This window comes from Amaranthus tricolor, chromosome 3, assembly GCF_026212465.1.
Source record: "Amaranthus tricolor cultivar Red isolate AtriRed21 chromosome 3, ASM2621246v1, whole genome shotgun sequence".
Classification (NCBI taxonomy): Eukaryota; Viridiplantae; Streptophyta; class Magnoliopsida; order Caryophyllales; family Amaranthaceae; genus Amaranthus; species Amaranthus tricolor.
In genome coordinates, this window is record NC_080049.1 from 3,120,093 (window position 1) to 3,134,370 (window position 14,278).

General features: G+C 28.7%; 1 protein-coding gene across 1 annotated transcript; it reads right to left on the reverse strand.

Annotated features, from left to right (window-relative positions):
* Nucleotides 1–4,462: 4,462 nt before the first annotated feature.
* Nucleotides 4,463–9,684, reverse strand: LOC130807860 (disease resistance protein SUMM2-like). The gene is made up of 2 exons (XM_057673233.1): nt 9,528–9,684; nt 4,463–7,400 (listed from the first exon to the last, which is right to left on the reverse strand). Exons 1-2 carry the CDS (start codon nt 9,534–9,536, stop codon nt 4,656–4,658), a joined length of 2,754 nt encoding a protein of 917 aa, XP_057529216.1. The 5' UTR covers nt 9,537–9,684; the 3' UTR covers nt 4,463–4,655.
* Between the last annotated feature and the right edge of the window lie 4,594 nt (nt 9,685–14,278).

Sequence of the window (14,278 nt, forward strand, 5' to 3'; positions counted from 1 at the left end):
AAATTCGACGAAGCAATGCATCGAAGCTTGGTCGGCTTACTTATTTATCTCATAGCATCGTATCCAGGTTCATGAGTGAACCGAGCAAGGATCATCTAACAGCAGCAAAGAGGATTCTCAGATACATTAAGGGAACGAAAAGCTATGGGATCATGTACGAAACTGAGAAAGATTTCAAGCTCACAGGATACACCGATAGCGACTAGGCTGGAAGCGTGGATGATAGAAAAAGTACAAGCGGGTACATATTTCAGCTTAGGAACAAGGTGGTCTCATGGTCATCAAAAAAAACAAGCGACAGTAGCTTTATCATCAGCAGAAGCAGAGTACATTGCAGCAACAAGTGCAGCATGTGAAGTAGTCTGGCTCAGAAGGATATTAATCGATCTACAACATAAGCAAGAGACACCAACTACAATGTTCTGCGACAACATGTCAACAATAGCAATGATGAAGAATCCAGTGTTTCATAGCAGATCAAAACACATCGAGATACGACATCACTAAATTCGTGAGTTAGTAGACAAGAAAGAGATCGAACTACAATTCTGCAAGACAGGGGAGCAGCTCGCAGACATTTTCAAAAAAACCCATATCAACTGATAGATTTATCGAGTTCTGAAGACAACTCAGAGTTCAAGATTTTTCAAAATAGGGGGAGTGTTAAATTAATCTAGAAAAATCTAGAATTTTAATTAAACCTAAAAACATCTAAACTAAAGAATTAAAAAATGAAAATATCTAAGATAATTTAATAGAAGATCCTAGAAAAAGTAATTAAAAGATAAAAATATTTAAGATATTTTGGTAAACTTGTAACCAAACTCATCACTATACATACCCATATGCTAATTGGAATTCCTAAAAAATTTGTTTTCCAACTATATTTATTGGGTCTGTTATTTTGTAACAACCAAACGGCCCTCGAGACTATAGTCTCTAACTAAACAAAAGAATTAGCTAGCTGTTCAACTATGTGATTCTTGCATGTGTTTGGTTTGAATCTTTCCTGCCAAATTGTTTTGATGGAATGTGCATTTTGAAAATAGCTTGGAATTTTTAAAGGTAGCAAATTTGATTTAATTTTGTGTTTTTTTAAAAATAAAAGTGCATTGGTATGTGTTTACGTTATTTTTAAAAATGAAAAAACAAAGAAATCCCATAATAGGTGTTATTAATTTGCTCTATTTTCTCTCTATATTTTTTTTTGAAGATCGTTGAATTTATATAATATATATATTATTAATTTATTATAACACCCCGTAATTTATCGGATTTAAAAAATAAATAAAATATAATAAAATAAAGTATAACAAAATAAAATAAATACGTAATATTGAATTATGTTATTTTACATGGTTAATTATAAGAAACGAAGTAAGTTTAAATTTTAACGGTAACGAGTTTTATCGCGTGACGTTTCTTTTCTGTTTTAACAATAATATAATAATTACTCAATTAATTAATTAATTAACAAAAAAAAATTAAGGAGGGAATGGGAAGGGGGTAGCCAGTTGAGTATAGGGAATGGGAGGAGTTTTGTAACTCCTCTCATAATTGGGTTTTATGGCACAATAAGTGATTAATAATTCCTATTAATCCTTTAAACCTCAATTGAAGTCTTCACATTCTTAATCCCCAAAATTGATCACAAAAATCAGAAAAATTTTTTCCTTCCCTTGCTCTTGGTTTCGGTTTTCACAAAGAAAAAAAAAATTTGGTTTGTTCAATTCAATCTTTTGATCTAAGGGGTAAGTTAATTGAATTGTTAATTAAGAAAAAAATTTTATATACAAGATTTCTAAGGTGAATTATATGTATATATTTATCTTTGTGTATGATGATATCGACTTTTTGGAGGATTGAGTATATTTTTTTTTATATATATATAATTTTCTCTAATAATCCTTTAATAAACTTTAATTTTGTTAAAAGGATTAAGTTATGTTTCTTGATTTATATTCTTTAACAATGTTTAAATTATTATAAGAATTAAGTTTATATTGATATTTAAATAAATTCTTTTATGATTTATATTTCTCTAACTAAATTACAATTTGTTAGTAGGAATTTAAATAGTATGGATCAAGTAGTGTAGTCATCCAAGAATATATAAATCCATTAACAAAATTTGATTTGCTTGAAGGAATGTGAATTTATATATGTCTTAATTTAAAAAGGATGATTTGGTTTATGATTCTCTACAAGAATTATAATTTGTTAAGAGAATTAAGTATTTAATTTAATTATCATAGTTTGTGAAATGTTTTAAAGTCTCTTGAAAGATCTTGTGGATGGACATATTTCTTTTATTTGATGACTCTTATGTTTTGTTGAACGGGGTTTTGTGAAATAATATATATGTGGAATTATCAAGTGGTTGTGTGATAGAAAAATTTGTCTTGTTTGTTTTATTGTAGTCATTGTGATATTGGTCTTGTTAGATTATTTTGGTCGTGAGATTAAAAGAGTTAGTAATTTGAATAATGAATATATATAATAATAATAATAATAATAATAATAATAATAATAATATAATGGGAGTGTTGGACAGCAGCTGCTGCCTCGGCATTGGTGCCGATCCGGAAACGTTAGTCGGGTTCCGTTGTTGGTTTATGTATCCGATGCGTTAAAAAAAACCCGTTAAACGCTTGAAATAATTAAAAATAGTAATCGGATGTTAGAAATTATGAAATTTGGTACCCAAGGTAATTGATGCATTCCGGACGCAGTGGTGAAGTCGGATTTTTCATTTGAATTTTCTAAACTGTCCGAAATGGCCAATAAAGTTTCTGGTCAGAAATTAAATTTGGAATCATTGAAAATTGGATGAAAACATTTAAAATTATCAAGTCTTAGTAATATCTTAGTAGTATGGAGTGGATTAAATGTGTAAACACGTTCTAATACGTGATCGTTTTGTGTGTGTGTTATTTAGGACCTCGATTCATAAGAGGGCGAAATTCTTATCGTGCTTAAACGTTGTTTGGTTGCAGCGCTTAGACCATACTGTTTATGTGGTTGTGCAAGTAGTGTTGTTTCATTTCTAATCGAGGCTTTGTAAATCACATAAGGATTAGACACCTCAAATAATTTGAAAGAAATTAATTGAAAATTTAGAATTTATGTGTTTGTCACCCAAAGGGGTTGACGTTTGGTTATGTTACCCAAAGGGGTTAACGATTGGTTTGGATTATTATAATTATTGTTCCCATGACAGTTTTGGATTATTACGGTCACCATGGGGGTATGCATACTTTAGCCTTTAGCGACCCGAACAGGACGGGCAACGTCTTAGGTCGGTGGTTGCCTTGGGATTAGCTCTCCCAAGTGTACTCCTCCAAAAACATTTGAATTTGTACTTGAACGACCCGAACAGGACGGGCAACGTTACAAGTTGGAATTATCTAATGATGAATGGTTTGTACTTGAACGACCCGAACAGGACGGGCAACGTTACAAGTTGGGTTTCATTAATAATAAATGTATTAGAGCCTATGCATGCTAGGATGAACAATTTGCTTGTTTTCAACCTGATTGATAATTGTATGATGTCTCTGACGTGTATTGGTTTGTTTCTTTGGAACCTACTATGTGTTGTCTTACGACGACTAGTAGGTTGATTGCAGGTGGGGTCTGGAGTGAGATCTTGACGTAGAACCCGTAATAAGCAAGACTATGTATTATCTTTTATATTAGATTATGAATAGACAGAATCTCTGTAATTAATGTAACAAAAGAGATAGTTTCTTTTCGCTTCCGCTATTTCAATTAGTTTGTTTAGAGGCCTCTAGGCTCTCGAGTTGTACGTTAGAGTTTCCGCTGACTTATTATCTTTCACATTGGTCTTGTTTTCTGTTTATCTATATTTCTTTATCGACGGAACGTTGACGGTCCTAGAGAAAAGTCTTCTCTAGAGTCCAAAAAGGTGAATCGGAATTTGTATTTTCATATGGATTTCCGGATCACTTAAACCGGACCGTTACATTTATAGTATATTTCTTGATTATTTATATCTAGATTTCATTTTCTTGAGTAAAAAATGTTTTAATATAGTTACTAAATATAATAGAATTGACATTTATTTATTAGTGGAAAATATTCTAAATATTCACACTGGCCCATAAATAGAGGAGACTAGGGGCGTTCAAATTGATTTTCAAATCGATTCAAATATTTAGTTTTTCGGATAGTAAAAATCATGATCTAGTACCGGTTCGAATAAACGGGAAATCCGATTTACCTTAGATCGTATATTGGATATCAAATTTCGATTTTATCAAAATTCTTATTTTTTTTATCTTTTATTGTTTGAAAAAATAATTTTGGCAATACGATTTGATGTTCAGGAGGCTAAATTAATTAAAAATTGCAATTTAATGGAATTTAATTGTAGTTGAGAATTGAAAAAATAAATAAAATAAATATTGAAATTGAAAAATAAATAAATAAATGCAACAAGTTTATGGCAATGTTTTGAATATCATCACTTTGAGATGTAAAACATCACTCAAATCCAAGATTTTCTATGAAAAATTCAAGTTCATAATCACACCTTCCAACAGTAATATATTACTTGACAAACTTAGTTTCAAATAATATGTTAATCTAAAATACAATATCTGCTATTACTTCACAACGTACATACTTGAAAATTAAGAAAGGGAGAGTGATAAAGCTGCATCCCATTCGAGAATTTCATTGATTTTATGAGAAATCTGGGTAACATTTAGGGGTTCATACTGCTGAAAGATCTCCCAAAATTCTGCATCTTTGGAAATGGAAGCTAATGTAGACGGTGATGCAGGGCATATTATGTGTTTTATATCATTCAACACCCGCAACTCTGGACATTCATCTATGTAGAGTACCCTTTTTTTATAATAAAAAACAATTAGCCCCTCATATATGCAGTGCAACTTTGGTAGGCAATTTAAAAGTAGTAGTTCTAATCTAGGAATAGAAAGAACAAGATTGGGTAGAGTACCGTTGTTTGATTCAAATATACGCTCCAATAAATCACAATTACTCACCATTAAGGAGCGCAAGTTGGGGAGGTTCCAATGCTTGCTGAATGGAAACATCTCCTTTAGTTTTGGACATTTGAATATATGTAGAACTTCAAGTTGGAAAAAGGAGCAGCTACAGAATTCTACTATCCTTGTCAAATCAGACGACTCATCGATTTGTAATTTTTGAAGGCTATCTAGTTGTTGCGTCCCGGTAAATATATATTCTAACCCTATACATTCTGTTATGATAACCTGGTTTACCAAGGAGGGGGAAATATCTGTCAATGCTCTTTTCCCCTTTATATTACATTCGTCAATTAAAAGCACCTCAATTGAAGTAGGAAGTAGACTTGTCTCCTCTCCAAATTCTACACCTGTGATACACACCATCCTCTCACTTTCTTGATATCCTGTAAGCCACGATATTCTATTGAATGGACTATCGTTGACATCAAAATGATCATGTGATGTAAGCCAGAACCTGTAGCAACTTAAATGATGTAAACGTTGTATAAGCCCATTAAAACCAGTCATATCATCATTTATAATCCAACGGCAGTATACCTTCTCTAGCTTCTCTAATCTTTCTATTCCTCTCACATTTTCTTCAAGCTTGTAGTTGCGATCCAAGTCCAACACTCTTAGATTTGTAAGCTTTTCCAGTGATGGCAAATAAGTTAGCTCCGAACAGCCATGAAGTAAGAGTGCCCTTAAATTTTCCAACTTTGAAATACCTTCTGGCACCCTTTTAATTTTAGTATTACACAAATCAAGAATTTTAAGAGCCCTCATATGATCAAAGAAAGATTCTGGGATCTTCGTTAAAGAAGTGTGATCAAGCTTGAGCACTGTGAGATTTGGAGTCCGAGGTGCCATACCATATGGAATCACTGTGATGTCATAATTGTCGCTCAGTGAGACTTTCACTAGATCTCGACTCCATAATCCTTCTTCTGGTACTTCCTGCAATTGTTTTCCTGATTTTACTAGAAAACGTGGACAACAATTTGTGATCGAAATAGCCATTTCTCTCACCGCATCATGCATCTTCACACAGTCATCTCTAGCATATTCCAATAAGCATGAGTTTTTTAGTTTTTCTAAGATGTCATGGCCTTTGTACTTTTTCTCTAACCTGCTCCCTTTATCATCCAACATTCCTTCCATAATCCAATACTCTATTAAAGCTTCATTAAATATAAATAAATCTTCTGGATATAGCACACAACTTAAGAAACACTGTTTTAGAAGCTCATTATTGAGGCGATCATAGCTGAATTTTAGTTTCTGAAGCACCTTTTCATCCATGTCTTCATGCACCCTACTTGGATTTTTCAACTCAGCTAAAGCATTTTTCCACACTAGCACGTCAAAAACGCCTATCATACTACGAGCTATGACAATGGTTGCAAGCGGCAAACACGCACACTCCTTAGCCACTAATTTTGCTATTTCTTGGCCCTCAAAACAAAGATCATCATAAGTCTCGAGCTTGTTCTTAAACAAATCCCATGCCTCATGCTCTGAAAGAACTTGAACTCGAATGACATAATTCTTACACCCCGTCATTCGGCACACGTCTTCTTTTCTAGTGCTAAGGATGATGTTAATCTTACATCCATTCTCTTTATTTGGAATGCCAATAGAACTCAATTGAAACTTTTCCCACACATCATCAAGAAAAAGCACCACATTCTTCTTCATCATGACAAAAGAATGATGTAATTCAGAAGCTCTCTTATCAGTATGTACCTTACTAGAAAGCTCTACACCAATCTCTTTTGCAACTTTTTCCTGTAACATGTACAAATTGCAATCACTTGAAACTGTTACCCAAATAACACGCCCTGATTTGTAATCACCCAGTAGCTGATTGTATATGTTTTTCATGAGCGTGGTCTTCCCTATACCTCCCATACCAAGAACCCCAATTGAATATGCTAAAGGATGATCATCAAGCCATTCTCGAATCATTCGAACATTTTTCTGGAAAAGCTCACCATACAATGGTTCGGGATAAAATGGCACTTCCTTAGTCTTAGGATCATCGAGTACCAAACCATTTGGAAAGTCACTCACCTGAAAAAGATCATCAACCTCTTTTGTCATTACGTTTATGCGATCATTGAGTTGCATATTGGTGAAAAACCCTCTTGATTTCTGGAATTCGTCCACAATACTTTCAAACTTAGATCTTTTGAGTTTGTAAGTATCCAACCAATCAATAACTTCTTGTCTTTTTCTTTTCCCAGCTTGTAACTCAGCTTGATTACATTCTGCACAAATATCATCTTTTCGTGCAGTTAGTCTCTTCATCTTCTCTTCCAGGGTCTCTAACTTTTGTACCACAATGGAGTCGTTCAAAGAACCCAATTTCGGGAGTAGCCCCTGATTCATATGATACTAGTAAGTATCCAGCCAAAGCATGTTACAATAATTATTAGAAAAGCTAAGGTAAACAATAGCAATACACTTTCTTCGTCCCACCAATTTTGCCCCAATGGCAATTAAGAAAAATGAGTAAAGTAATATTTCATGGGAAAGTAGAGACATACGTAAATGTCATCGGAAATCTTTTGTTAAATATATGGATGAATGTTAAAAATAGTTATTTTGGATCTTCGCTAAATTAAAAATAAGGATAATTTGATGAGACAATATAAAAGAAAGAAAGTAAGACAAAATTGTAGAACAGGGGAAGTATGAAACATATTCAATACTTCTTTTTATTATCCATTTACTTTTAGTACTCTATTTAATATATTTTTTATTTTTACATTTTTCTAATTGTATATAATTAAAAATTATAAATACCTGAAAATAACATTTATATTGAAATGAATAAAACAAGATTTCACTTGACTATATTTTAATTTAAAGATTAAAAATATAATATATATTAAAAGTGATTAATCAATGGAATCCAAAAAACAAATGCGACAAATACATTCAATAGTAGAGAATAATAATTTGATTCTTCATTCACATTTTGTATTGCATACAAGGAAAAATAATGCGTGGCACATTTTTTGCAAAATTAGTTGTCAGAATAAAAATTATTATTTTTAATATTTTAAAGTACTTAAATTTTTTATTTATTAAGTTTATAATTATTCAATTTAATTTATTAATTAAATTTTAATAGTAACATAAAAAAGTGAATTGAATATTAGTCATGAGAAAATTACCTAAGTAGAAATGACAATAATTAAATACCAAAACAAAAAATCAGCCCATTGCAAAATATCGAATGATGCAAAAAACATATAAAAATTTGCTTCTAAAAATTCAACCTATTAACCGTCTGGAGCGGGCCAACGTTTCATTTATTCATGAGAGATTGAACATTTTGCTCATTTTTGTAAAGAAAGAGCTTCTTGATTGACTATCAAAAGGATTTGATATATATAGTAATATCAAAAGGAGAAGGTCTTAGTAAATAAAGGTTATTTGTGATGTTAAAAAATCAACCTTATGTGGTAGGATTTAATATGGTGAGAATTCTGTTGTTTTAATTTATCTTTTTTTTATTTAATTTATTATATTAATTTTGTTTTTCTTGTGGTGATTTACAAATCACAGTGATTGATTAGGAATTTTTGATTATAAAAGTAAATATCAAATGGATGATTAAAATCCAACTAAACGTTGAAAAGAAAGACTATTTAAACAAAAAAAAAAACACATAGAAATGCCTTTTAAATTAAATTCATAAGATTTAAGTTCAACACTACTATTTATATTTAAGTTTTTTTTTGTTTTATGGAAAAATCTATTATACTATCTTAAATAGGAGTCTATCCCATTCCAACCCATATAAATATCTTAAATCAAATAGCAGATCTACTTGTGATTCACTTTTGGTTTTCAAAACTGGCTTTAGATCTTATCATGCCAAGAGAAGGCACATAGCATATTCACCTTTTTTTTTTTATTATTTTTATTTTTATTTTTATTTTTTTAATAAACATGGCATATTTAGCTAAGTTTTTAATTCTTGAAGAATTAAGATCATTTTAGATTATGCGAATCGGACCGACATCATTCAAGCATCAATATTAATCGCTCCACATTAATTATAAAACCAGCAACAGCCAACATATACACAGTCTATTAGTAACAAAAAAATAAAAAACAATGAAAAAAGAATTAATATTACAAAAAGTACATATTAAAGTTCTTATAAGATTTGAAACGCGGTCAAAATAGATCCGACCAATCGACCTTGTAATCGAACTCGATTTAAATAGACTTTCAAATGAATTTAAAATTAGGTAAACATCAATATGAACACAAGACCCGATCTTAAATCGACCCAAAACTTGTGACCTAAAATTAATCCGATGACCTAAATAAATACCTCTATAAATCCCACCTTGATAAATTTAACTCATATACATCATATATCTATGAAACTCATGTTTGAATTTCTCCTTTAAGCATAAAATATACCAAACTTAATCAATAAAATAGAAGAATGAATGTTATGAGAGCAACAGAACATAAATAACATACCTCAGCCATTAAAAAATTGCAGTGTGAGACCACTGAAGTATAAATAAAGAAAAAAGAAGACAATTAGAAATAATACCAAAAGACAACTCAATATAGAGAAGGAAAGAGAAGGAAGTATATGAAAAAGAGAACTCAATATTGCAGTGTTTTTATAGAGAAGGTAAGAGAAGGAAGATTAATTAGGAATGAAAAATAACTTTTTTTTTATTTGAAAATAGATCCTACCAAAAAATATTTTTCTTTTGTTATTATTCTATTTGAAATTATTCTACTTATTTTATTTCTTTCATATTTGAAATAAACCGTATAATGTCATCCAAATAATAAAATTGTAAAATAGTTAATTACTTTTTTGTCCTTTTAATTTAACATCATTAAGAAAGTGAGATATTATTAAGCAAAAAATGAATATTTGAAAAATAAATAAATATAGAGATTAAATTATATCAATAAAAATTAGATAAATTAAAATACATGAATAATATTAAAATGAAGTGGTGAGTGTATTTCTAAAAATAAAAATAATATACAAAATAAAAAAATAACTTTAAATAAAATATAACTAAATAACGTATAAGGGAGCACTTATGGTCATCGGTCAAAAAGTTTAATCGATGATGATATTATTTCCCAATATTTTCTGTGATCTTTCCATAAAAAATCCTTGAAGAAGTCAATTACATTTTCATCAAAGAGAATAAAACATAATTTTAAAGAGAACCACATTAAATCTTGTCTTATGTATTTATTTATTATTTTCATTTATCATTAACTTGCATTAGTTGTTTTCTAAACTTAGAGGCAACATAAACATCCAACTTAAACTTTATATTGTGATCCTTGAGTGATCTGAGGCAAACGTTTCTTCTTTTAAAGACTATTTTTATTTTTTTTATTTGAAACAATAGTTCCTACCAAAAAATTTTTTTATTTGAATGTAGACTAGTAAATATTTTAAATGTCTTCAATACAATAAAACGGTAAAATAGTTAGGCATTTTTAAGAAAAGGTGAAAATTTAGTAAAAATTAAGTAAAGAAAAATTACATTGTATAAATAAATTTTAAAAAGAATTAAAATATATAAATGTGATTAAAAAAATAGTATGTTATTTCCAAAAAAATAATATATCCTTTTAACAAAATATAAAATGAGAAAATCAACACAAAATAAAAATACGTTAAAATTATAGCAAATGAGGGAGTCGTTATATGGTCATCGGTGAAACTTCTTTCGTCTTTCCATGCAAGTTGATTTTTGAGTGCTAAACTTATTTGACGTTTGATGGTGAAGTCATTGTCGTCATCAACTTTTAAATACAAAAATTATAAAAAGTTAATATTGTGAGAGTATGCGATTAGACGATTTAAATAAGATCTCACTTGACTATATTTTTTCTTACATATTGGTCGCAATATATAAAATAAGATTGAACAATAAATAGTGTCAATAATAAAAATGTAGCGAGTATTTCAGAACAGAGAAAGTACGTGTATATATATATATATATATATATATATATATATATATATATATATATATATATATATATATATATATATATATATATATATATATATATATATATATATGATCAAATAAGAAAGATTTTAAAATGAGAAGGATGAGAAGAATTTTTGTTTGATTTTGTTTTGTTACTATATATACAAAAAAGGATACTATATTATAAATTAAGAACATTTTAAAAAATTATTTTATAGTTACTTTTCTATGTAACATAGTTACTTTTACAATTAGGTGTTTTTGGCTCAATCATGATTCATGACCATATATTTTTTTATTTTAGTGAAATTAAAGGTGTAGGATCCTTCTTACCCTTCTCATTTTCAACCCATTTTCATTGGATCCCTCCTATATATATATATATATATATATATATATATATATATATATATATATATATATATATATATATATATATATATATATAATTGCACGCTTTTTTAGACTATTTTAGGCCGTCTATAGAAAACTTACCTGTAACTTTGATTTAAACATTACTCAAAATCAGCGGAATGATATTTAAATATAAACTAATTAAAATAAATAAACATGTCAAACCAACTTATAATGGAATTATTATGTTGATTCATTCACTGTTTTCTCCGTCTATTATACTTGCAAATAATAGTTACATTTTCTTATGTAAATATCTCTATCACTTAAATATTTTTAAAACAAAAATAATAAGAGAAAACACCACAACATGACTTTCAAGTTAGAATACTTAAAAGACTTTTCAAAGTTGACTAACTTTATTCACTTGCTAAAAAGTCTTTATCCACATAGTTCCCACTTAAATAGTATGTAACTTTTTATTTCAAAAATAGAATTAAGTAATTTATTAGAATATAAAGAAATATAAATATCATTGCACATAATTTTAGATTGGACTAAGACTATAAAACAATTTACCCATAAATTTGTTTAAATATTAGTAATATGTTAGGGTTTGCAACACATTGCCTAAATTTCCTACACAAAAACTTAGACGAGATCATCCCAAGTTTAGATGAAGTGTAGGCCGGGCCATTTCACGTGCGTGTAACAATATTTTAATTTTTGGACATTTATCAATTTTGACTTGAAAGGTATTAATAATGAAAATTGATACCTTTAAAGTCAAAATTGATAAAATTGATATCTTTCAGGTTAAAATTAATATCTTTTAAGATCAAAAATGATAAATGTCCAGAATATGAAAAAAAAAATGTCCAGATTGTTACATGCGCGAATTGAACCAGCCCAAATTGACGGTCTCATTTAGAGGCCGTCTCGTCCAAGACCAACTGAATTTCCTAACCATCCATATTTAGAAAATATAAGATTACGAATAAAAAGGCCGTAATTATATAGCCCAATCTAATAGTTAATCTTAGTCCAATAAAATATACTTATGCGTAATGTTTTAGGATTTGGAAAACAGATGACAGATCCAAAAGGAATTGGGTATGCTAAAAGAGTTCAAAAAGTCAAAAATTTGGCAATTATTATTGTTTAAATCAGTTAATTGTCAATTAATGCCCGATTGCCATAAAGAAATATGATAAATATATAAAGCCAAGAATTATCAAATACTCCTTGTTTGAATGAGAAATAAATTTGGGCTATTTTTTTTAAAAAAATGTAATTAAATTATTAAATAATAAAAAGTACCAACATTATTTTATGTGTGATGCTTTCCTAAATATATTTAGTGATTGCCTGAAAGGTCACATCACATGCATAAATCTTTGACACTAAAGTTAAATATATTAATTTATGTACTCAAATACAATATTTAATAATTTATTATTGTTTTCGTGATTTCTCTTTTTTTTTTTTTTGTATCTAATTGGGTTAAAATTTACTCATGGGCATGGCTGAAAAGTATGCAAAAGTGAGTATCGTCGAACTGCTCATATGCTCACTCGAAATTGGCGTCATTAGAGTAGAACATGTATTTTCCAGCAGGTCTTAGTAATCAACTTGAAGACCCCACACTATATTATATTTCCACTTATTCTGTTATTCATTTTAAGTGTCTTATTTTCTTATTGGATTAAGTCACCTTAAACATCTCATTTTTAATTTCTCTTTCGTTCTTTTATATTTGTCCACTCTATATTTTATACATATTTTTAGCTAATTTTAAGTCTTAATATCTCTGATTACACATCATGAAAAATTATAAAAATTATATATTAAAAAACTTTACATCAAGAAAAATTTAATAACATTTCACAAGAATATCTTTTTTTCAATATATAATTTAAAATTCTAATTTAATTGCTCCCTCTTAAAGTTGGTGATGAAGCCCAAAGTTGGTGGAACACCTTAAATCTTATCTTGTTTATTTAATTATTATTTTCATTTATCAATAACTTACATTAGTTGTTTCCTAAACTTCGACGCAACATAAACATCCAACTTAAACTTTATATTGTAATCCTTGAGCGAGCTAGGCAAATGTTTCTCCTTTTAAAGACTATTTTTACTTTTTTTATTTGAAACAATACTTCCTACCAAAAATTTTTTTATTTGAATGTAGACTAGTAAAGATTTTAAATGTCTTCAATACAATAAAACGGTAAAATAGTTAGGCATTTCTAAGAAAAGGTGAATATTTAGTAAAAATTAAATAAAGAAAAATTACATTGTATAAATAAGTTTTAAAAAGAATTAAAATATATAATGTGATTAAAAAAATAGTATGTTATTTCCAAAAAAATAATATATCCTTTTAAGAAAATATAAAACGAGAAAATCAACAAAAAATAAAAATACGTTAAAATTATAGCAAATGAGGGAGTCGTTATATGGTCATCGGTAGAAAAAGTTGTATTCATAATGATTTAATGAATCATGATGTACCGAAACTTCTTTGTCTTTCCATGCAAGTTGATTTTTGAGTGCTAAACTTATTTGACGTTTGATGGTGAAGTCATTGTCGTCATCAACTTTTAAATATAAAAATTATAAAAAGTTAATATTGTGAGAGTATGCGATTAAACGATTTAAATAAGATTTTACTTGACTATATTTTTTTCTTATATATTGGTCGCAATATATAAAATAAGATTGAACAATAAATAGTGTCAATAATAAAAATGTAGCGAGTATTTCAGAATAGAAGAAGTACGTATATATATAGGATCAAATAAGAAAGATTTTAAAATGAGAAGGAGGAGAAGAATTTTTGTTTGATTTTGTTTTGTTACTATATATAAAAAAAGATACTATATTATAAAT